General features: G+C 36.2%; 1 protein-coding gene and 1 non-coding gene across 2 annotated transcripts in view; both read right to left on the bottom strand.

The window, feature by feature from the left end:
- CFAP47 (cilia and flagella associated protein 47) overlaps nt 1–25,411 on the bottom strand; it is a 493,129-nt gene that overhangs the window by 46,810 nt on the left and 420,908 nt on the right. Inside the window, exons 58-61 of the mRNA XM_081563532.1 lie at nt 24,749–24,908; nt 22,573–22,667; nt 18,954–19,106; nt 5,060–5,231 (exon numbers count right to left, since the gene is read on the bottom strand). Coding sequence (XP_081419658.1) covers nt 5,060–5,231; nt 18,954–19,106; nt 22,573–22,667; nt 24,749–24,908 — 580 coding nt within the window. The remainder of the gene's footprint in view (nt 1–5,059; nt 5,232–18,953; nt 19,107–22,572; nt 22,668–24,748; nt 24,909–25,411) is intronic.
- Nucleotides 15,949–16,021, bottom strand: TRNAY-AUA (transfer RNA tyrosine (anticodon AUA)). Its single transcript has one exon. It is a non-coding gene; the product is annotated as a tRNA-Tyr (tRNA).

Consider the following 25,411-nt stretch of genomic DNA (forward strand, 5'->3'; position numbering starts at 1 on the left):
ACAGTGAAATATTATTCAGCATAATGAAACCCATGATAACTGATATATCATCGTAAACTTATATCCAAAATATAAAACCTAAAGCTACACCTCTCTCACTCTCTTCTGTCTTAGTGAATGAAACTATATTCCTCTATTAGCACTATTTAAAGAGCACTATTTCAATAACTGGTCTACCCGCTTCTATTCTTGCCATTCCACAACTTTGAGCTGTTGGTTTATTTTAGTTTTTCTTATTTAACTACATTTTAACCACTTCAAATTCATGTGGAATAAAGAATCACAGAAGTAAATGAGTATGTACAACTATACACAAAAGAGAATTGCTAAACTATGTCATACAATACTTATAGAACTTTATGAGTCACATACACAAGTTGTCATAAATCAACCTCTAAAATATCTACCCTTTGGTCATTTCCCACTGCTTTCAGCATAAAAGATAAATTCATAGCCTCATGATCTTATGTGATCAGATCCTGGCCAAACTCTCCTCCAGTTGGTTACTTTCTCCTTTGCTTACTGTGTGAGAAAAACACTGACCTCCTTACAACTCATTGTTCATGCCAAATGTTTCCTGCCCTACAACTTTGGCATTTATTACTGCCTCTGTCTCAAATGGCTTCCCTAGTGGCTCAGACACTAAAGAATCTGCCAGCAATGTAGGAGACCTGGGTTTGATCCCTGGGTCAGGAAGATCCGCTGGAGCAAGGGAATGGCTACCACTCTAGTATTCTTGCTTGGAGAATTCCATGTACAGAGGAGCCTGGTGGGCTACAGTCCATGGGGTCGCAAAGAGTCAGACACGATTGAGTGACTAATGCTTCTGTCTCAAATACCCTTCCAAGCTCTTCTCATCTGTAAGGTCTTTCTTCAGACATCACCTCTTCCTGGAAACCTGTCTACCTTACCTAGTGTACATCCTTCCTAGCTCTGTATTTCCCTTTATTTCCTTATCAGGACAATCTGAAATGTTCTTGTTTCCTATGTACTTAATTCTCTTTTATTTCTCACTCTCACTAGACTAAATATTCTAAAAGTGCAGGAATTTTGTCTCTTTTGAAGATGCTAAACAATTTTTAAATAAATGAGTAAACATGGCCAAATGACAACATTGAGTGATTTCATTCATCAGCCAATTCTTTGAGCATGTAGGAAGCCACTGAGTCAATCTTTTTGGCCCACAGTGAGGAAGACCACTCAGTTACAAGGATGACACAGTGAATCATTTTATAGTCAATACTGTGGATTCCTAACAATGTACATACATGATATTTCTATGTCAAGTTGTCAGTCTCAAATCCTATGAAAGAGAACTTTGAGTTCTCATTCTGTTCATCTCTTGAGCAGATAAAAAGTTTCAGGAAAATGTTGAGCTGATATGATTATTATTTCTAAACAAAAATAGATGGGGGAACAGTGGAAACAGAGGCTGACTTTATTTTGGGGGCTCCAAAATCACTGCAGATGGTGATTGCAGCCATGAAATTAAAAGACGCTGCCAAAGTCCAGCTCAGGCAGCCAGGGAAATGCCCTGAAGGGATGAACGGGGTCTGCGAATGATGCAGCCTCTCACTCATTTGGACTGCATGTTTATTTTAAGCATCAGGTTTTCTTTTATACTTTTACAAAAGCATTAGGTCAGAGGTATGACATCTTCAGTTTCCCCTCACCCAGATTTACTGTCTCCATAAATCATTGCTGTCCTTCAGAGTTCCCTCTTAAGTGTCCTTGTGATAACATTGTAACTCAAGTTTGTCTCTGGGCTGTATACCACATTCCTCAGTTTATTTCTTATCTTTCTAAATCCTGCTTGAGCTCATTAACTCCTAAAAAGATTTCTAGCCATTAGTATCTCTAAAATTCCTAGTCTCTATAAGCTATATTAAAATACTACAACATACCTTAAACTTTTAGCTTCTAACTATTCTTAATTATTTCTAACCCCTAAACTCAGCAAACTTCTTTTGCCATACACATTTCCCTTACAAGCAGGTTTCAGACAACAATGTTTCCCATGGCCTCAAGCTGCAGCCTTTGTGCTCATTCTGGAACATTCTTTGTAAAGATCCTTGAACAAATGTCAATAGTTAACTTTATGGATTATAACATTCTTTCCCGCCAACTCAACCGGAGAAAGGAAAGGACAAGTCATAATCACAAGACCTAACTCGTTCATCCCGGGACCGTGCCTGCAGGATGAGGAGAGGGGGTTGGGGCCGTGCCTCCATTTTGTCAGTAATGCCTATCGTGGCTCCGGACAAGACGCTTACTCCTTGGAAGGAAAGTTATGACCAACCTAGACAGCATATTAAAAAGCAGAGACATTACTTTGTTAACAAAGGTCCGTCTAGTCAAGGCTATGGTTTTTCCAGTGGTCATGTATGGATGTGAGAGTTGGACTGTGAAGAAACCTGAGCGCCGAAGAGTTGATGCTTTTGAACTGTGGTGTTGGAGAAGACTCTTGAGAGTCCCTTGGACTGCAAGGAGATCCAACCAGTCCATCCTAAAGGAGATCAGTCCTGGGTGTTCATTGGAAGGACTGATGTTGAAGCTGAAACTCCAATACTTTGGCCACCTGATGTGAAGAGCTGACTCACTGGAAAAGACCCTGATGCTGGGAAAGATTGAGGGCAGTAGGAGAAGGGGATGACAGAGGATGAGATGGTTGGATGGCGTCACTGACTCAATGGACATGGGTTTGGGTGGACTCCAGGAGTTGGTGATGGACAGGGAGGCCTGGCATGCTGCGATTCATGGGGTCGCAAAGAGTTGGACACGACTGAACTGATTCCTTAAGACAAATGATGTCTGTAATTTCTCTATTAGAAAAAGTTCAGACTTGTCTTAACTTATAATCATCAGACTGATTCATGACAATATCAACTGCTAATCTCTTCAAGTTTTAGTTCAGACCCTTGATTTTTATCTAAAAATGAGTGGTTGTGGTGGTTTAGTTGCTAACTATGTCTGACTCTTGTGATTCCATGGACTGTCACCCACCAGGCTCCTCTGTCCATGGGATTTTACAGGCAAGAATACTGGAGTGGGTTGCCATTTTCTTCTTCAGGGGATCTTCTCAATCCAGGGATCAAACTTCAGTCTCCTGCATTATAGGCAGATCCTCTACTGACTGAGCTATTAGGGAAGCCCTAAAAATTAGTGGATATATGTATATATAATTGATTCACTTTGCTGCACAGCAGAAAGTAACACAACATTTTAAATCAACTATACTCCAATAAAAATTGAAAAAAAATAAAGAAAAGGTCAAGGTCTTAAGGAATAATATTCTTGTTTTTACTATATATTATTATTTGTAAAAACACATTTAAGGCTCTGACATTACTCTTATTATGTCAGCACTATTCTATGAAAGGATAAACATGAAAAATTACCTTGTTTTTACTGTTGTGCAACAGTGTTACATTTTCCTTAACAAACCCATGAAAATTTTGTTGTCTTTTTTTTACCTTGTCAATCAGGAAGAGAAGAATTAAATTTGATACTTATTTAAATTATCTAGGTAAAGTATGATCTGGGTATAATTATTTTCTTGTTCTCTTTTCAAAATTTAAAGCTACTGATTTTATTTTGTTTTTTTATCATTTAATTGGATGTCTTGCAGTGAACCATCCCAAATATATATGGAAGAAGGAATGACAAAAACAAATGAGTATGTGTACATAAAACAGAATTATTAAACTACATTAGAACACCACAAGACACTCACAAAAATGTATAAATCATGAATATAAGCTGTCCTAAATCAGTTTCTCAAATATTCACCGAGAACCTCTAAACCCACTAAATGTGGAACAAATATAAATTCACATTGGTTCTGTTCATACTCACTAATGATAACATTTTCCCTTTCTCGTTTTTGTCGGTAATTTCCTTGTCACTGAATCAACATAATACTAATCTAAATGTGAAGAAATACTAACAAATAAATGTTGTTTAGTTGCTAAGTTGTATCCGACTCTTCGTGATTCCATGGACTGCAGCCCACCAGGCTCCTCTGTCCATGGAATTCTCCAGGCAAGAATATTAGAGTAGGTTGCCATTTCCTTCTACAGGGGATCTTCCTGATGCAGGGATCAAATCAGTGCCTCTTGCACTGGCAGGCAGATTATTTACCACCGAGCCACCAAGGAATCCCATAGAAAACTATGAAAATTTTTAAAAAGCCCATAGAAAACTATGAAAATAATGTTTAATATGTACTTTCTTCTTACAATCTGATTTTATTACTGCTTCCTGAAGGGGACCCTGCTATCTTTTAGTTATTAGACTACATTCTCAAAGCCACTTTAAATACACACATGGCTACATTGAATGCATAGTTAAATTATAGAAACGGTTAAAAGCACAAGTAATACTGTCAATTGTTTTTTTCATGGCCAGGCTGTACTTTGTGCTTATTTGCAGTTCTAATCAGTGTTTCTGCATCAAGACTTAAAGTCCTGTTTCAGATGTGACCTATCACACAGTATGTGTAGGTGCTAAGTATCAGTTGCCTAAAAAATAAATATAAAGACACCGGATGAGGTTTTCCAAAGGATAGACATTCAAAGCTTACTATTCTCACAGACTCCAGTATGACCCTCTTATACTTTACCTTTAGTACAACGCTATGGTTTTGAATGGTAAAATGGTAATGACAGCAATTGCGAAGGAGGGCACTCAGCACTTTCATCATTTGAACAGGTTCTGAGATGTAGTATGGAGAAAAACCATGTTGCCAATGTATAGCACCAAGTCTGCAATTAAAAATTTTTTTTCAAAGTAGACAGCCCTGTTTTGCTAATAGCATATTCTAATGACCTTGGGAAGGTCACAATTCCTGAAGAATATCTCAGATTTCTAATAATTTGGACTATTCTTTTTCATTAGAATACTTTTCACAGCTGGATAGCTAGAAATAAACTACCTCAATAGCATCAAAGAAGTAATGCTACTGACAAATAGAAAGATGGAAAGAAAAAGACCACATTATTTAGTTTAAAAGAGAAATAATATTGTTTAAAGAAATTAGGGTTTTTAAAAGCAGGTTTACCTCACTGGTTTCTTTGGTGTAAATATCAGATTGAAGACCAATGTTATCTGTCCATCCTCGGCATTATAAGATTTTTTGATCAAATATATAGCCACGCAGGATTCCAAACTAGCCTCTTCAACTTCAGATTTAAATTCAATGTCATATTCAAATTCATGTTTCATAGTTATATCTAAGAAAATCAAGATTTAAATGCATTTTAATTCAACTAAATACATACAGATTGAAAACCAATTATATGCCAGCACTAATCATGCACAGGTAAATACAGGGAGAGGGTATATGTTATTTAGCTTTGTGTTCATAATACCTAGTGTGTTACCAGGTATATAATAGCATTCAGTATGCTTTTAAGAGTTAAATAAATGAATGGATATAAAAAATAAATGCACCCACTATCCTTAATCCCACCATCCTTAAAGTTCATAGTAATAAAATAAGAAATAGACAAGTGGAAACGAAAAATCAATATTTACTATAAACACAAATAATATGATATGCTGTATATAAACTATATTAAAAGCTTATAGACTTATAATTGATAAAGAAAGGTTTGAATTAAGACTAAACAATATTAAAATAGTATCCAAGTCTATTAAGGCAGGACTTTCAAGCTCTGGGATATTTTAACAAAAGAGAGAATTCTTCACGTTTTAGTCTTGGGGTATTAATAGACAATATGGTTAACCATGTTTTCTTAACCAGTAGTTTACCAGGAGAAAGTCAGTTATAGCAGGGTTTTGTTAGGTATATGTGAAAAATATTCAAGACTAGCATGTAGAACAGAAGCATAATCATCTATAATATTTATGCTCCATGTTCATATAAGGAGCCCAGACTGCAAATCAAGAAGTTTGTTGCATACAGATCATGAAAGAGAGGTCCAGAGAACCATCACTGTGGAGATAATTTCTAAAGTCTGTCTCTAATGTGCAAAGGTAAAAGTGATCCTTTGATTCACAGAACTGATGGCCACCTCTTTCTCAGTAATCCTAGCAGAATCCAGACCACTTTTCAGAAGTAGCTGATCATAATTTCTGCCATAGAACTCTGAAAAAATAGCTTGGCTGTAACAATCCCAAGTCACATTTAATAATTACTCAGTAAATATTATTAATGTAAAATAATGGACTGATCCATAACCTTACAAGATCTTTTTCTTTTTTCATGTGTAAAAATTAATCTCAGACCTTCTGAATTGCTAGCTTTCATGCTGTTGACCAAATTGGCAATTGTTCCTATCGATAACCATTCTTTGTTGTAGCAAAATCAATATGTCTACATTTAATATGTTGATTTGTTCTGGGGATGGGATATGGAAATGTTCCATTGGAAGCCATACTCCATACTGAGAAGCAGCATTTAAGAGTTTTAGAGTGTTTAATGGGAGATGAAATTTCCACTGCATTCAAATAACATATTTTTCAAAACAAATACTACTGATATCTGCATATGTTTCTCCTTAATTATTGAAGCCTTTAGCATTGAACCCCCTGTGGGGAATCTGTTATTATGGATGTCATAATTCCAATCCTAAGAAGATCCATTGGTACAAAACACAGACCTGAATATCTGCAAGGGGACAGGGGTCACACAAGTAGGAACCATATTAGTACTTTTTACACTTTACATATTTCCCTTGTTTTAACTAGAATATAGTGATATGAACACATAAGGAAGAAAAACAGAATCAGGTGGTACAAAATTCTAACAAACTGACATTCTGCATTGTGTCTTCAAGCTAACAAAGTAGAGTCTCGGCATTTTATTTGAAAAGTCATATTATCAAGTTAAAATCATACCTTTTGCATTGTTCCCAACTTGGAGAGAATATGTATAGTACTTTTATGTGTATTGGGTTGATCAGAGCTAAGTCAGTGAGACCAGTGTAAATTAGTTATCATCTGATTGTTGTATAAAATTAATTACTCATGACAAATAGAGCTCATGACTTTGAGAGGGCAAATGCACACTTCTAAAAAACATTTAAATAAATGTAGTTTATCTTAATATAGATTACAATTTCAAGTTATCAGTCCATAGTCCTTAGGACTACTGTAATGAATTTTTTGACGCAGGAGGAAAATTCTGATTTTTGTTTTTTTAAAATGCAAACCCATAAAAAGACATTTGAACTCATGAAATTAAGGGTCAGGATAAATATATATTTAATTTCAATTGTTTTAATAGGTATTGAAATATTTACTAACCTTTTTTTTCTATCTTATAATATATAATGTTTATCACATGCTTATTTAAAAGCACTTCCCGTTTTCAATGGTTTCCCATTCTGTGAAAGTTTTCATGAACTGCTCACTAAGACCTATAGATTTTGCCCCAGTTAAACTTCCTAGCTATGGCAAAATTCATAAATATGGGGCAGATAATTTAGTTTACTTATCAAATACCTAAACACACTTTAAAAACATTTTTCTTATCATTTATATTTACATTTCTTTTTTCATTTGGTAAATAATAACTGAAAACTTTCCTTGAAATGACAAGTAAGGTTCTTGTCCCCATGGAACTTATAACTGGGAGGAAAGAATTGCCCAACTACCAATGATATGGCAACGTTTTCAATGATGACTGTGAGAACGGCTACTATGGAGAAGCAGAAGAGGCTATGAGAGCTCAGGTCCTGGGAACTTGACTGCTAAGGTCCTGAGGAGGAGACCAATATACCAAAGTTAAAAAGAAAGCTGATAAGGGCCTCCTGCATGTAGAGAAAGAAAATGCCTCTTAGGCATCAGAGCAGCATGAGGGAATTTTCCACAGTGGAAATTACCTCAGCCTCTTTGGGAAAGAACTTAAGCAGGTGGAGCAAAAGGGAGTGGGATGAAATTTCCAAGAGATGAAATGGGCAAAACAGGCAAGACCATGCAGGGTATGGTGATGATTTGGGACTTCTAAGAATAGCAAGAACCTATGGAGTGTTTTAAAAATGGAAGTGATGTGCTTGTTTAATGGTAAAGTTAGCAAAAGGGGGTTAGCAGAGAAGGTAATGATATTTCTGCAGTAGTTCAGGCCAAGTGGTGACTTGCGTAAGGGTGAGAGGAAGATGGAGATTAAGCTCAAGCAACACCCTGTGAAGAATGAAGTGGGGACTATGGGGGCAGTCCTGACTGGTAACCAGAATCATGAGCTTATCATTTCAGTACTGTATTCATACCCTTAACATACATACAAAATATCTAATCAAACATATTTCAGAGAATTATAGAGTATGATATATCTATATTTATCTACCTACTTATCATCTACTGTCTTATAAAACAATAATGGTACTAATCACTTACGTATGCCAAGTGGTCATTATATTGAATAAGGGTATGCTTCCATCCTTGTGTAATTATGCAACCTAATGCTTGTATCATCATGCCAATAAATCATGCAATAGGCACTATCATGGTCAAGGGTGCCAGATACGTGGGTGAGTTTTCTCCGGACAATAATTGATTTTTATTCAATGTGGAAGAATATTAGTAATTTTAAGAAACTTTTGACTAAATATGACAGTCAAAAAGTACTGAATTGTAACCGATTTATTTGGAAAATATATTGTGAAATTGTATTTTATATCATTTTAATCTGTAAAAAATACACTTCATAGCAAACCCAACCAAAATGTCTCAATGAGAAGTGAACATCAAAGTATAATGAACAGTTATTCATGTTCTTTCATAAATTTCTATAGTTGTCTCTTCATTAATAATAGGCATCTACATTTGCTTGACAGGATGTAATAATCATAGAAGGAAGGAATGGAGTACTGAACACAAATATGAAAGAGGATAATGACAACAAGGTATTCAAAGAAAATAGAGGATATTGGATAAACCACCTAAAGCTATTTTCTTTGAACAGATAATGAAGAATGTGCCATCTGCATACTCTTATTATTTTTAAAAATTGTGTATCTTTTTGAAGGGTTATTTAATTTACATGTTTTACTTCACTTTCATAAGGTCATTTAATAGACCAAACATTTTGATTAACTTAAAATAATAACTGCATATTCTTTTGCTACAACTGCAAGTACAGTAAACTACAAAATGAAACTTAAAGGAAGAAAGTGGCAACATAGCTAATGCTTGTCTTACACATTTCATTTTAAACAAGAATCCAAAAATAAAAGATAAAGGAACTTTTTGTAACATAAATATTTTATCCAGCCATTTAGCAATTAGCACCACATTTCAGAATCTATTTAAGATTAGGTACCATATTTCTGTACTTTCTGATACAATATTATTTCATGTATTAATGAGAAAACCCACTGAACGACGTTGAAAGAATCAGGTTTCCATCTCAAACCGTCATTTGTCAGTGACCAAAGATGGGTCTTCTAGTACATCACTGTCACAAAATGCCCAACCAGAGCTTTAAATGATAATAATGGTAATATCTAACACTTATGAGACACTTACTAAGAACCAGGCACTTTTAAGAATTCTATGCATTTACACTTAATCTAAAAAAAAAAAAAAATCCTATGAAATAGATACTATCTCCACACTATAGTTGAAGAAACAGAGTTTATAGAGAAGTAAAATAATTTTGCCAAGGCTGTATAGAAATTAAATGGAATAACCCAAGTTGTTTGAGTTCAGATGTCACAGCTGAGGATACCAGGCCTGGCAAGTGGCACAACTGCTGAGAAGATGCCATCAGCAGCAGCTTCTGGAAGTATGCAGGCCATTATCTGTGCAGGGGAGGGTTCTGGCCCTCAAGGTAGAGGCCTGGGTCACTCAAACATTTAGATTCTGGTAGAGGAAGAGGAGCCAACAAGAGATGGAGAAGGGATAACCAGGGAGATGTAAGCTCAGAACACAAATCTGACCACTGGATTAGGCATACTGGATAGGGTTGACAATCTTGTCAAGGGTACTCTCATTAGAGTAGTTAGGACAGAAGACTTAATGGAGTGAGTTGAGCAGAGAAAGCAAAATGAAGAGAAGCAGAGGGAAGGACCAAGTCCAGAGGCCAATGTGGGGTCATGGGAGGGCCAATGACAGGCTTCTCTGGAGCTGGTTGTGATTATAGACCAAATCCAACATGGGCACTCATCATGTAAACAACATGCAACAAGATGACTGGCCTTTGAGTAAAATGAGAGCAGTGCGAAAAACAAATCAGCAAATCAGGCACAAAAAAGACAGTAGATTAATCAAAGAAAGACAGCCTCAATCTACAGTACACCTGGGATATAAAAGGAAGTGGCATGAATTTGTTATGCAGTTAAATGGCAAAACTACTCTCACAGAAAAAGTCCCACAGAGAGAAAGTCACTGAACTCATCTCCAGAGAGGCATAGAGAAAGCAGAGACCAGAGTTACTTAGGAAGAATAAATACAATTATAGGGGAAATACTGTCCACAGGGTATAATTTGTAGTCTTATAGAAGTCACATTTCAAAATACTGTCTAAAAATAAAAGTAGTATAATATCCCAGCAGGGCAACACCAATTGATTTAAGTAGTACAGGTGCATAAATCTAACATGTTGGATAGACGAGTTGTTGAATTCCTTGACAACAGTCTGTGCCTTGTTAATTTTGGCATCTCTGGGACTCAGCATAATACCTGGCAACAAAGACGTTCCCGAGATTGTTGTTGAAGAAAAAGGATATGAAAGTGATCAATCCTCATTAACTCAATGGTGTATGTGAGGAGTCAGGGTGGAAAGAGAATAGAGAGGTCCTAGTATTTTCATTTAAATGAGGTTTGATAGTTTTATTGGACTCTCAGGGAAAGAAGATGGTGAAAAGTAAGAGAAAATAATGGGAAGGCAGTGGTGGGGATCCTTATTTCCTATTAATCATGTTTACATAGAGAGGCTTTTTCACTTACTAGAAGGGAAAGGTACAGGAGGGAAAAATATCTCAGCATCAATCTGTCTCCTTCATCATGATCTGCCCTCTGAGAGAAAACAACATATCTGATCAGTGAATTCGGGTGAAGAAGTGAAGCATGAGCAGTTGAGCAGACTCTTCTCTTTCTTTTCTGATATTGTCAATCAGCACGCACACTTTCTCTTCCTTCTTTGTGTGTCGATTGTTTATTCCCATACAACTGGCTAGTTTGGGGCAAATGCACTCGATTGTGGTGGAAGGCATTGACAAGCCCAAATGAATCCATAGTACCAAGTCATTTTCCAGTTCACCTTTATAATAAAGGTATCTTTTGATCTCCATCTGCTTTATTTCTACATCTACTTTTCAGATGACTATAAATCTGGATGAAGGAATACAGGTTGTTAATTAATGATCACACTTAAAATCCCATCAGAGCTCAAGCCACAGAGTTGAAGTGCTTTAATTTCCACCATAAGGGATTTAAGAGACTATAGGAAGTACAAAATGGCATGAACAACATGACTTTTGGATTCTATTTAACGTGTTGAGTAAACTATAATCAAATGACACACATAGGTGAACACAGCTGGTTTGCCTTTATATAAAGGCTAAAATAGTATTCAGGCTTGTGACCAGCCCCATCCCTTCATAAAGAAATAGGTGAGAAGGGAACGGCAAACAGGGGAACTTTCAGAGACTGCACGCAAGTTGGTTACATCTTTGGAATTGGGCAGTGAAAGGAATCCAGCAATTATCAGATGCTTTTAAGGAACTCAGACCAGAGAGAGGTCAACTGATTTATCAAATATTCAGAGAAAAGACATTAAAACATTAATATTTTTAATGTTTAAAAACATTAAAATTGAGAGTGTCTGTGTTTACTTGCTCAGTCGTGTCTGACTCTTTGCGACCCCAGGCACTGTAGCCCAACATGCTCCTTTATCCATGGGATTCTCCATGCAAGAATACTGGAGTAGGTTGCCATTTCCTCCTCCAGGGGATCTTCTCAACCCAGGGATCGAACCCAGGTCTCCCACATTACCGGAGAACTCTTTACCATCTGAGCCACCAGGGAAGTCACTGAAGAAACCTACTTCTGTATAGCAAGACATGCTTCGGAACAGAAACAGATGTTTACAAATTAAAATGTCTTTTGCAAATAAATAAATAAATAAATAAATAAATAAATAAATAAATAGATGATCTCCTTGAGTTTGGTGGTATTGAGTAGAGAAAAAGTGATTTTAGAGAGAATGATGGAAAGAGATAAGACTGTCATCTTTCCAAATAGTTATTTTCAATAGTAAGCATTATTTTTCATCGTGAAAAGTAATGAAGTAGTGAAATATGAGCCATATCAAAAGGTATATTTTCAAGAGCTATTTAAGAGAGAGACTCTTTTCCTTATATGCCTTTTGAATCTCTCAGAATGATGTTGGCAGCCTCCTTAAAGACCATTCTTATTTAGGAGGGAGTGGATTTTTTTTCAGGTAGTAAGATCTAATCAATTTCTATTATCAGAATTATATATATATATATATATATATATATATATATATATATATATTTTAGCTTGCAACCTGACAGTTCAGTTCAGTCACTCAGTCACGTCGACTCTTTGTGACCCCATGAACCGCAGCACGCCAGGCCTCCCTGTCCATCACCAATTCCGGAGTCTACCCAAAGCCATGTCCATTGAGTCGGTGATGCCATCCAACCATCTCATCCTCTGTCGTCCCCTTCTCTTCCTGCCTTCAATCTTTCCCAACAACAATGTTTTTTCAAATGAGTCAGTTCTTCGCATCAGGTGGCCAAAGTATTGGAGTTTCAGCTTCAACATCAGTCCTTCCAATGAACACCCAGGACTGATCTCCTTTAGGATGGACTGGTTGGATCTTCTTGCAGTCCAAGGGACTCTCAAGAGTCTTCTCCAACACCACAGTTCAAAAGCAGCAATTCTTCAGCGCTCAGCTTTCTTCGCCATCCAACTCTCACATCCATACATGACCACTGGAAAAACCATAGCCTTGATTAGACAGACCTTTGTTGATGAAGTAATGTCTCTGCTTTTTAATATGCTGTCTAGGTTTGTCATAACTTTCCTTCCAAGGAGCAAGTGTCTTTTAATTTCATGGCTGCAATCACCATCTGCAGTGATTTTGGAGCCCCCCAAAATAAACTCAGCCACTGTTTCCACTATTTCCCCATCTATTTGCCATGAAGTGATGAGACTGGATGCCATGATCTTAGATTTCTGAATTGTGAGTTTTAAGCCAACTTTTTCACTCTCCTCTCTCATTTTCATCAAGAGGCTCTTTAGTTCTTCTTCACTTTCTGCCATAAGGGCGGTGTCATCTGCATATCTGAGGTTATTGGTATTTCTCCTGGTAATCTTGATTCCAGCTTGTGCTTCTTTCAGCCCAGCATTTCTCATGATATACTCTGCATATAAGTTAAATAAGCAGGATGACAATATACAGCCTTGACGTACTCCTTTTCCTATTTGGAACCAGTCTGTTGTTCCATGTACGGTTCTAACTGTTGCTTCCTGACCTGCATACAGGTTTCTCAAGAGGCAGGTCAGGTGGTCTGGTATTCCCATCTCTTTCAGAATTTTCCACAGTTTATTGTGATTCACACAGTCAAAGGCTTTGGCATAGTCAATAAAGCAGAAATAGATGTTTTTCTGGAACTCTCTTGCTTTTTCAATGATCCAGTGGATGTTGGCAATTTGATCTCTGGTTCCTCTGCCTTTTCTAAAACCTGTTTGAACATCTGGAAGTTCACGGCTGACATATTGCTGAAGCCTAGCTTGGAGAATTTTGAGCATTACTTTACTACCGTGTGAGATGAGTACAATTGTGTGGTAGTTTGAGCATTCTTTGGCATTGTCTTTCTTTGGGATTGGAATGAAAACTGACCTTTTCCAGTCCTGTGGCCACTGCTGAGCTTTCCAGATTTGCTGGCATATTGAGTGCAGCACTTTCACAGCATCATCTTTGAGGATTTGAAATAGCTCAACTGGAATTCCATCACCTCCACTAGCTTTGTTCATAGTGATACTTCCTAAAGCCCACTTGACTTCACATTCCAGAAGGTCTGGCTCTAGGTGAGTGATCACACCATTGTGATTATCTGGGTTGTGAAAATCTTTTTTGTATAGTTCTTCTGTGTATTCTTGCCACCTCTTAATATCTTCTGCTTCTGTTAGGTCCATACCATTTCTGTCCTTTATTGAGCCCATCTTTGCATGAAATGTTCCCTTGGTATCTCTAATTTTCTTGAAGAGACCTCTAGTCTCTCCTATTCTATTGTTTTCCTCTATTTCTTTGCACTGATCACTGAGGAAGGCTTTCTTATCTCTCCTTGCTATTCTTTGGAACTCTGCATTCTGACAAGGGTACGATTAAAGCAATTTAAGTAGCAAGAGCATATTAAAATGAGTCCTGAATATAGGCATTTCTTTACCTTCCTTACTTCATGTCATAGAAGCATCAACATGTTGCCTTCAACAGGATAGATTTCAAATAAAAATCAAGCCTGAAGACTAAACTATTAAAATTCACTGAAGCATAGCAGGATGACTCACAAAACAATGTTTTCATTTCAGAAACTGGACATTCACTGAGGAACATTTATTATAGGTTGCCTGCATATTAAAATTGTTTTCTATTTTAGTAAGAAAGTACTCATATTTATTTATCACTGGAAATTGGAAACTGTATTACACATTTGGATTCTATGGTTAATTTACACTAGTATTCTTATCCCTGATATGCATAAACAATCAGATTTTTTTTTTATATTGGCTACTGGTTGAAGAAAAGAAAGCCAATAGTATTTCATTTACTTAACAATTACTTTTTCTACATTTGTCCAATGCTACTACATGATTCACTAAGGCAAAATCTGTATCCAACTCATAATTTTTAGAGATAAATGGAAATGGTTCACATCAGTCTGATTTCATTATTAATACATAGTTCTTTGAAATAGAGAGTAACTGTACAGGTGTTGCAGTGGAAAATTCCCCTGTCCTCATACAAATTCATTTCACTTTTTATAAATTTAAGCAGGCAGTGATTATGTTAGCATTCTTCAATTAAAAAATGAAAATTCAAAAGGAGAAAAAAGTAGTAAATTAATATAATTAAAAATTAAACATCTCTTGTGCAACCTAGTGACAGTATTACTACCTCTTACTCTCATATACTTCTTACTATCAGTAACTGTCCAGTAAAACAAAAAGAACATAGTTAATGTGAACTATTTTTTTTTGAATCTTTTGAACTACATTAGGTACATATAACATAGATACTCGTTTCATAATTCCATCTCCAGCTTTTAAAATAGTACCAACCAAACTTTATACTGAGAGTGTGTGGGGAAGATGATTCTGATATTTTTACAATTCGTTTAAGAAATATTTATTATTTCTAGAGCCTCTTCTACATTTACTCTTAGAATGCCTATTTGCAAATAACAGAACCCCCATTTGGATAATCTCTTTTGGAAGACACCAGGTGTTTCACAAAGTAAAGGAAGAGCTGATTAAGCAGACAGAGCCATGTGTATATCGATGAACAGACAGAGAAAGGAGACCTACACAGAGAAGAGAAAGCAGGCCTGCAGAGAAAAGTAGAGAAATAAACACTCCCTAGCACTACATATTACAGCTTCAGCAAATGAAGATAAACAGACTTCCTGCATTCTGACTACAGAAGATTTGGGGGAGCCCAACCTCCCTTATATGCCCACTCTGGCCAGGAGGACAGCATATGACTGAACTATGATAAGAATCTTGTGGCAAGCTTGGGAGGTAGTTTCCATAAAAAAGGAGTGGAATTTGGCAGGCCAGGAAAAGCAGACTGTCTCATAGATGCTGACCATGCTGGGAAGTGAAGTGAAGTGAAGTCACTCAGTCGTGTCCGACTCTTTGCGACCCCATGGACTGTAGCCTACCAGGCTCCTCCCATGGGATTTTCCAGGCAAGAATACTGGAGTGGGGTGCCATTGCCTTCTCCATAGGATCTTCCCCACCCAGGGATCAAACCTGGGTCTTCTGCATTATAGGCAGATGCTTTTACCATCTGAGCCACCAGGGAAGTCTTCCATGCTGGGAAAGTGGATGGTAAATGTAGAGAAGTGGCAGGTGATCCCACCCAGGTGAGTAACAAGTTAACTTCCTCGAGAAATAAGAGACTGGAATGACAGTAGGGGACAAATGGTGAATGTAATTCTAGATAATTTTACATAGATTGAATAACATTTTAGTAGGTAAAAAATGATCAAATATCATTCATATGAATTATATGTTTTATGGCTGAAAATGAATGAATAGTGTTAATTTTCTATGTTGCAAAGTAATATTTTATTCAGCAAGCAGTGGGTAAACACAAGGTAGGAAGTATAACAGAAGAGAGTATGATAATAAAGGGAACGTGGAAACAACTTTTTGTGTACTGATTGACCACTCTGTACTGGGCATTATACCTTAAGTTAGGGAGTCTCTCAGAAAGCTTTGCCCTTATAAAAGTTTTTGATTTCTACAGGGCTTTAAATCTAAATTATTACTATTTTTTAAGTAAGTGGAGTCACTCAGTCATGTCCAACTCTTTGTGACCCCATGGACTGTAGCCTATCAGGCTCCTCCGTCCATGGGATTTTCCAGGCAATAGTACTGGAGTGGGGTGCCATTTCCTAAAACACAGTCGAGCTTTGATTCATGTATCATCCCTTCCTCTGCAGCACTGTAAGACCCTGGACAAGTCATTAAACTTCTTTTACTGAGATTTCCTCACTTGTAAAATAAACATATAGAGATACTATGTGTTTCATAGGGTTTCTTTGATGGTAAGTTCTACAATAATTCAATGAATACAAAACATAAAACAGCATAGTTCTTGGAAGACTAAATGCTCAACTGGAATGGACAGCAATAAGGTTCTAATCTGAGTTTGGGGCATGGTAGGAGGTCGAGACAGAATGACAATACTTGATATCACATAGATGGCAGAGGGAACTGGAGAAAGGGAAATGGTACTCAGGCCCCAGCAACAGGGCCAGTGCAGGCCCAGTTAAACTTGAATCCTCATCTCAGTAGGGGATTTGAGATGTTGACCAAATGATGTTAGATGTTGATCTAACTGGAATGCTATCCTAAAGAGTGGGGATAGCAGTCTGATGGTAGGAGAGGGACGGAATGTAGGTAAATTTCCAGGCCAAGAAAAATACTCCATGTGTAATAGGTTCTCATTAAGTATTTTTGGATGGAAAGATGATAGATTTTATCAGTTCACAGCAAATAAAATATGGCAGAAACTGCTAATTGTCTCCCTAATATTTACTTTCTCCCTTTTTGCTTTTCTTTGTTCTAGAATGTCTCCCAATTTTATCTGGAGTCTGTCAAGAGACATTTCCCAGTCTCAAGAACATCTATGTGTGCCTATATATAACTGAGGTCTCACCAATGGGATACAAGTAGAAATGACATATGCATCTTCAGGTCATGGTTTTAAAAGGAACCAGCTTGTTATTTACTGAGGATGTGACTGTAGAATTGATGATGCAGATGAGGACAACTTGGTAGATGGTGGAGCAACAGGAGAAAAGGACCTGAAAGTGCAAGTCGCTCAGTCGTGTCCGACTCTTTGTGACCCCATGGACTATAGAGTGCATGGAATTTTCCAGGCCAGAATACTAGAGTGGGTAGCCTTTCCCTTCTCCAGGGGATCTTCCCAACCCAGGGATTGAACCCAGGTCTCCCACATTGCAGGCAGATTGCTTACCAGCTGAGCCACAAGGGAAGCCCCAAAAGGACCTGAATCCCTGATAATCACAGAGGGCAGAGGCATTGTACTCCCTAAACCATACACAAGTCCAGGCTTACATGTGAAAGAGAAAGATGCCCGTCTTGTTTGTCACTGTTAATTGGTCTTGGCTAAAATAGCAGGTTACATGCCTAACAGGCTTCCATCACTCAAGTATGGTTGGAGGTATGAGAGGGTATATATCAAATTTATTATATTCTAACACCATCTGAGTGGGACTAAGTTGAGCTGAGGGACAGCTATTCCTATTCATCAGAAATGTCTTTAATCATTTAAAATGAGCATTTATTACTTAGTAGAAATAGTTACTATAAAAAAGTAAAAATTATTTTACTATCTCTTGTATATCCTCTCTGTACTCTTGTATACTCTCCCTTCTGTTATACTTCATTTACATTCTCTCATCACTGAAATAATTAGATTAGACACAGAGATGATAGTAGTGAGATCAAAGTAAAAAACGATAGACCAAAATAAGAAAACTAGAGACGATATTTTGATTCTGCAAGGCATTTCATACTTAATTTTGTGGTTACTTTGCTTTATAAATAATACATAAAGATTTCTCCCCTTGATACTAATGAAACAATTGTTAAGGGAATTTCCCTTTCGGTGGGAATAGGAGCTTTCTACTTTATTTCATGTGGAAGATGGCTGAAAATTAAAGTTTGTATCACTGAGAGTTGATTTTGCCAGACCATCATATTAACTTTTTGAAATGTCTTGTTTAAGACTCCAAATGTCAGAGGGATTATTATACAAAATATATTTGGGTATTGCATCTAATTTATGTCAATTTTTCTATCTCTTTAAATAAGAAATATTTTATTCAAGGTCATTTTTTCAAATTTAAAGCTACAAGCCATGGCTTTAATCACATTCCATAAATCAGAAAAAGAGAATAAAGGAAGAAATTAAAGTTGAAAGAAATGAAAATTACAGTTACTATAATTTTTTTCTTTCCTCACTGATGACATAATCTGAATTTACTCTTATATATCCATTAATAACCATAACTACTGTCATTTTGCAGAAAACTACTATGTGAAGAGGACAAAAATAACTGAATATTTGTTGGGCATTAACTGTAAATGCGAAATAAATGGGCGTGGATTTTCATGTAACTGAGTAATCAGCAACCTGAAATTTAAGGAAATTGAGTTTTTATTTATTATAATTTTTTATACCCATGACTGTGTTCTCTTACCTTCTATATCTTCATAATATGCATATGATTTTCTTCTTGGAATCACTGTAAAGTCTGACAGATTTAAGATAGGAGTTTTTCCCAAAAAATCTCCACGCAGTGTGACTTCCACCTCCTCTTCTAGCCGCTTCCTGGCCTGACATTTTATGACAACTACAGGAGAGAAATACTTTCAGTTAATTTGACTAAGGGGCTATTTGATTGTTCTTGAGATAGAAAAAAATGAATTATGCTATGGAAAATAGAAGTCCCTTTGGCAGACTTTGGCATGTCATTGCATCTGGTATTAACACACACACACTCATTCAGTATCTATATACACTGACATTTTGGAAGCAACATGAATATCAAATAATATGTAAAAACAGCATGACAAGAGATAAATCTAGAAGATACACAGCAAAGTACAGAAGATTACATTAAGATGCAGAAATGTGATTCAGGGACTTGATTTTTCAGCTATCTATAAGCTTATTGTGGTGAATACCAAACTTTACTTAAATAAAAATGCTATAGCAAATACTTTCAAATAATTTTTTTAAAGTCCTATAATATTTATTTTATAATACTTTTAGAATATGTCTTATTATCTCCTAAACTAAAAATATTAATTTAATTAATATTTAATTTAAAAATATTACATGTACCTTGAAATTTATTTACATTATTTAAGTAAAATATTTTAATTTCCATGTGTGAATTGCTTTTAAATTTTTAAAATACACTATTTAGCAGTTAAAAATAAAACTGTAATTAATTATTTAAAAATAATACTATTATTACATATTAATTTAACATATAGCATTAAACATTAAATTAATGTAACTTTATATATTTCTCTCTATATGTTAAACTCCAACATTTTCTTATATAAATTTCAGACGTGTTAGTGATCTTGTGAGTAACCAAAATATTATATCTATATATAGCTACTAATTTTATAAAGGAATATCAATATGGTGGCACTATCTCTATAAGATTATGAGGCCCTGTATACTAGAGTCCATATTTCTCCAAAATATATCAAATGTTATATTTTATCAGTTCAGATGCACACAGGACATAAACTGAATATGAGATAAAAAAGTGAATCATAATATTAAGAAAACTTTTGAAATATATTACTCTATGCTTTTATGGCATCACTAATAACATTTTAAAATAATTTTATTAGAATATAGTGCTTTACAATGTTGCACTAGCTTCTGCTGCACAGAAAAAAAAAAGATAACAATAATATGCTCATCGGAACTGCAAAACTGGATAATGTCAGCAGATTTATGTGTTTTTGCAATATGTGCCTATCTACAGTAAAGAAATAATTTAAATAAATTTTATTTTAATTCTTAAATTTACAGGTTGATACTGAACATTTTGGACTTAGAATTAATTATGTGAAATGTACAACAGGGTACAAAGTTAGATGTAAATTAAGTGGGTTGAAATGGCTGAAGAAAATGTACAAGCTTTTCTGGTTATAATTAGCTTCAGTCTTAGAGCATTAAATCGGAAATTAGTGTGATCAAAGTTACAATTAGTATCATGTCACTGGTCTTGTCCTATAAGTCCTCAGGAAATTAGTGCCCTAGCAATACCAGGATTACTAAATCACAATGGATTCACATTGCATTGTCTTTACACTGTGATAGGGAGTGCAGCCCTTTTCCAATTATCTACCTCAATGGACAGGAGCAGATTAGAATGCCCAAAGAGAAAAGGTGGCTCACAGTGCAGCAAAAGCACCCTGGGCTTGAGAATAACCTGGGTTATAGATAAACATAGAAAAAACGAAAAAGAAACAACAAACATTGATGGTGACACAGCTGAGCAGGGAAAGCAATGGGTTATTTCTGATGTGTTCTTAGGAATGAAGAATGGACTGTACAGAGAGTAAATAATATTTACTTATAAAATCTTACCCATTTGTTTCTCAAGGGCATTTGTAGAGAAAAATAATTACTAGAATAGGTTTTAGACTTTTGGTAAAATGATTTAATAACTACTATACAATCTGCTCAGAACACAGATGTTCCATTGGTTGTGCTAATATAACACAGGCTATTTACAAAACTCTTATTTACTTTAAAAAATAATAATTACCAAGAGAAGTGACTTGATAGAAAATGTCTAACTTTTGGAAGCATATTTAACCTTTATTGAAGAAAACGGTGCAAGAAATTTATGTTCTTATTTTTTCATAGGCTTTATTTTAGACTTCTAAAAATCTGCTTTAAATCTTTAATCTGGGGGGAAGAAAACAGTATCTGGAGTAGACACAAGCAATACTGCTGTTAGAATTCCAACAGAGTAACGTCTAGGCTGTATTACATCACTTTGATCAGAAGACTATTATAAATTTTAAACTGCTCAGCTCGATGGAAAGTATACAAACAACTATGTCCTAGACAGAAATAAAAAAAAAACATATTTTGACATGTTCGTGAAGCATTCTGAAGATAATTTAGTGTATGTGAAATATTTATGTGTTGATAGTTTTTTTAGCACAAGAATAAAAATACTTCAAGTAAAACAAATGACATTTATTGTCAAAGGTATTGTTAGGTATGTGGATTTTCACTCCACTTAAACTACATAAGGAAATATATAATCTTGTTCTTCCTTTATAACCAGTGTATCTGGGGAAATGCTGTTAGTCACAAGCAAAACTTGCTATTTTCTCTTCTAAGTGTGGTGACATAATTTATGCCAGTAGAGACAAGCCCTTTTTCACTAGCAAAGACTGGTATTGGAGGGAGAAGGAAAATTCAAAATTTCAAGACTTCTTACAGCTTATTTGTGTTGTTCAAGGTGGAGATTGAAAACAGATATCCCTTTGCTGTGCAATTCAGCGATTCTTACTTACGAAGAACTATGCCTAGAGCCTGGTAAGAGGTTGGGATACTAAATTTCACCCTATGGTTATCTAAGAGGAATTGTGCTGGTTATCTAAGAAGAATTCTTACACTGACCCTGGGAAGAAAATGGGAACATCAAAGTATGCAGAAGAAGTGAGAAGAGTGTTAAGGAAAGAGAACACACAGAAACTTGAGATAAGTCTCTGGAGTATGTGGAGGAAAAAAAGGGGGTCATTGAGAAAAAGAAAGGCATTTTAAGAGTCGAGATTTGATGCTGCATGTGTGGTAGCAAAGCAAACTTCCCTGAAACCTCTGTAGTATATTCTGACTAGTTTTTGGAGAACAAAATCAAAGATTTGTATTAGGAAAACTAACAGAGGAATCATCGTCCTCATGAGTTACACAGAAGCCAGAATATGGTGATTAAAATGTGATCCAAGAAGCCAAGTACCTAGGAATCTTACAAATCTAGTACAGGGCTCAGAGTGCATCAAAGACTGTGAAATAAAGGGGTCTGAAGTTGATGTTATTTCAATCTTAGCTGACTGGTAGGTTTCACCAACAGCAAGAACAACAGGAAATGGTATAGTTTTGTTACTGTTAAGAGACCAGATTCAGTCCTAGCGTTTCCACCAACAGAGCTGGGTGACTTTAAACCTACTTTCTCTGAACCTGGATTTTCTTGCTTGTACAAAGAGATATGATTAGAGGGTCACTAAGATCCCTTCAAATCCTAGTGTCCTCTGACTGTAAGATATACTTACTTTGTGGGCTTTTAGGAGGTGGTGTCTGTGGGACTCCAACAATAGGGTATATCCAGCGTATTTCTAGTATTTCTTCACTGTCTAGTCCCAAACCCCTGATTAGAAATTAAATTATTAAGAGTGTGAACAAAAGCATAAACACTTTCAGTATTAGTATAAAATAACACATTTTTAGTGACCTAATGATACTTTAAACAAAGCTTATAAATGTAAACTTCGGTGCAGAGAAACTAAGTATGAAATAAAAAACATTTTCTGCAAATGCTGATTTTTATAAACATTTCAAACCAAACCCTGGGAAATCATCACAAAGAAAACTGTAGTACAATCATAGCCAGATCCAAGTTACAACTGAAGAACTCTTTTCCCTACATTCAAAGGTTGGTACAGCAGCTGGCCCTCCATATCTGTGGGTTCTGAATCCACAGACTCAACCAACTATGAACTGAAAGTATTATATAAAAAAAACAGAAAAAAAAGAAATTCTGGAAAGTTTCAAAAAAAACCCAAACTTCTATTTACATAGCATTTACATTGTATTAGGCATTATAATAACACAGAAGCGATTTAAGGGCTTCCCAGGTGGCATTAGTGGTAAAGAATCCATCTGCCCATTTAGGAGAGAGATGCAGGAGACAGGGGTTCGATCCCTGGGCCTGGAAAATCCCCTGGAGGAGGAAATGGCAACCCACTCCAGTATCCTTGCCTGGGAAATCCCATGGACAGAGTAGCCTAGCTGGCTACAGCCCATAGGGTCACAAAAGAGACACGACTGAGCACAACACAGCAGCAGAAGTGATTTAAAGTATATGGGAGGATGCGTACAGTTTATATGCAAATTCTATGCCGTTTCATGTAATGGACTTGAGCAGCAATGGATTTTGGTATCCGTGGGGGTCTTGGAATCCATCCCCCAAGGATACTGAGGGACGACTGTATTAGCATTAATATTTACTGATGTGACTGAACTGTGATTAATTAGAGGTAATACCGTTTCCACGGGTTATACTCTAAACTGGGTAGGAAAAGCACAAAACAAAACATGCTGTTAAGTGTAGGACTTCAGAAAGTAATGGGGGATGTACTTTTGGAGGCTACCAGTTAAAACAAAAGGGGCATTTGTAAAATTATTCGAAGTCCATCAGACACCATCAGGAGGACAGCGATACTAGAAAATGGTTTTGATTGTTGTTGAAAACAGATTTTTCTTATTAAAGATGGAGCATAAGACACAACAGGCAGGACCAGCTTCACCAGCATATGACTTGTGCAACAGCACAAGAACTCCACACTTGGAATCGCTCATGTTTGTTTAATGTCTTGAAATTCTTAATACTTTTTGAATAACGGCCTCCTCATTTTCATTTTACCCAGATCACGTCTGCAGTTTGACTGCTGCTGCTGCTGCTAAGTCGCTTCAGTCGTGTCCGACTCTGCGCGACCCCATAGACGGCAGCCCACCAGGCTCCACCGTCCCTGGGATTCTCCAGGCAAGAACACTGGAGTGGGTTGCGACTGCAGGAGTGGTGAAATCCTGGCAGAATGGACATTACTTAGCCTACAGGAAAGGAGGTTTTGACTGTGAAGAAGAAATATGTACACATAAGACAAAGTAAGAATTTCCTTTGAATTAAGGCTTCTAGACCATTATTTAATTAAATTATAAAAGAAGAGAAAACAATTAAATTTTGCATCAGTACTGGAGTCTGCTTGCTTACATTTCAGCTAAGCCAAGAGGGGACAAGTAACATGCACTCTGGCAATGACACAGCACAGCGTAGTCGTGGCAGTATTTCATCAGGACATCATATACCTGGCACGGTGCCATCACTTGGTGTACATCAGCATAAATCCTATACTTGCCCAGGCAGGCTGATCCAGGTTGTTCTGTAGATATAGACTCAAAAAAGAGTCTTTGTATTTGACTGTATCTGACTGTGATTCATTGATACGACACTTAAGATTGACTTGTTCCTCACTGAGAACTTCTATTCATCACTGATATATACAATCCCCCTATAACAAATACATTTTCCTCCTCTAACCATATACATATCAATACTTGAGAGAACATAATCTCATGAACTTTACATTGCATAACATATAAAAGAAACTGGATCAATCAATGCCCGTCAAAATGAAATCATATTCCTTCAATGTCCCATTTAAATGTTACCTTTTCACCTCTGGGTGCAATTCCATAAAATTGTCAATAAGCCATCTTTTTCCACTGGCCTTCCTCATTTGAATAAGGACCACGGTTTTTTGTAATTTCATAACCTGAGGCAAAAATAACACCTGGATATCCAGAGTCCCTTTAGGAGGCAATGCAATTTCTGTTTAAAAAAAAAAAAAAAGTTCTAATGTGGTAAACATTTTAGAATATAATTTTAACAATGAAAGTAAGCTTTCCTTACTGATTATCTAAATTTTTCAAAATCACTCCTGAACAAAAAAATATGATAAATTATAATTGTACTTCACTGGCTTCACTAAATTTCCTCAAATGTCATCAATTTTTTAAGAAACACATTTATTCTGAGGCAAGAAGGTTCTCCTGAAGAGGATGGAAGAACTGAAGAACTGTTGATAGTTTTAGCTTAAGTTTCCCAGAGTGATAAAAGAACCATAAAACCTATGAGCCTTTACAAGTCTTACTGTATTTTACATAAGATATAGTACAGCAATTCTGACCTTTCAATTTTTTTGTGTATTTTTGTTTCTAGACCATAATAGTTCCAGGTTTCTGCCTGGAGCCCCAAAATGGCTACTAGTAAATTGTTTATTTCTCTAACTGATCCATGAAGGAAGCTAAAGCTTATTCATGAAAGAAAGGGGC

This window comes from Giraffa tippelskirchi, chromosome X, assembly GCF_054371585.1.
Source record: "Giraffa tippelskirchi isolate mGirTip1 chromosome X, T2T-mGirTip1v1.2.pri, whole genome shotgun sequence".
Lineage (NCBI taxonomy): Eukaryota > Metazoa > Chordata > Mammalia > Artiodactyla > Giraffidae > Giraffa > Giraffa tippelskirchi.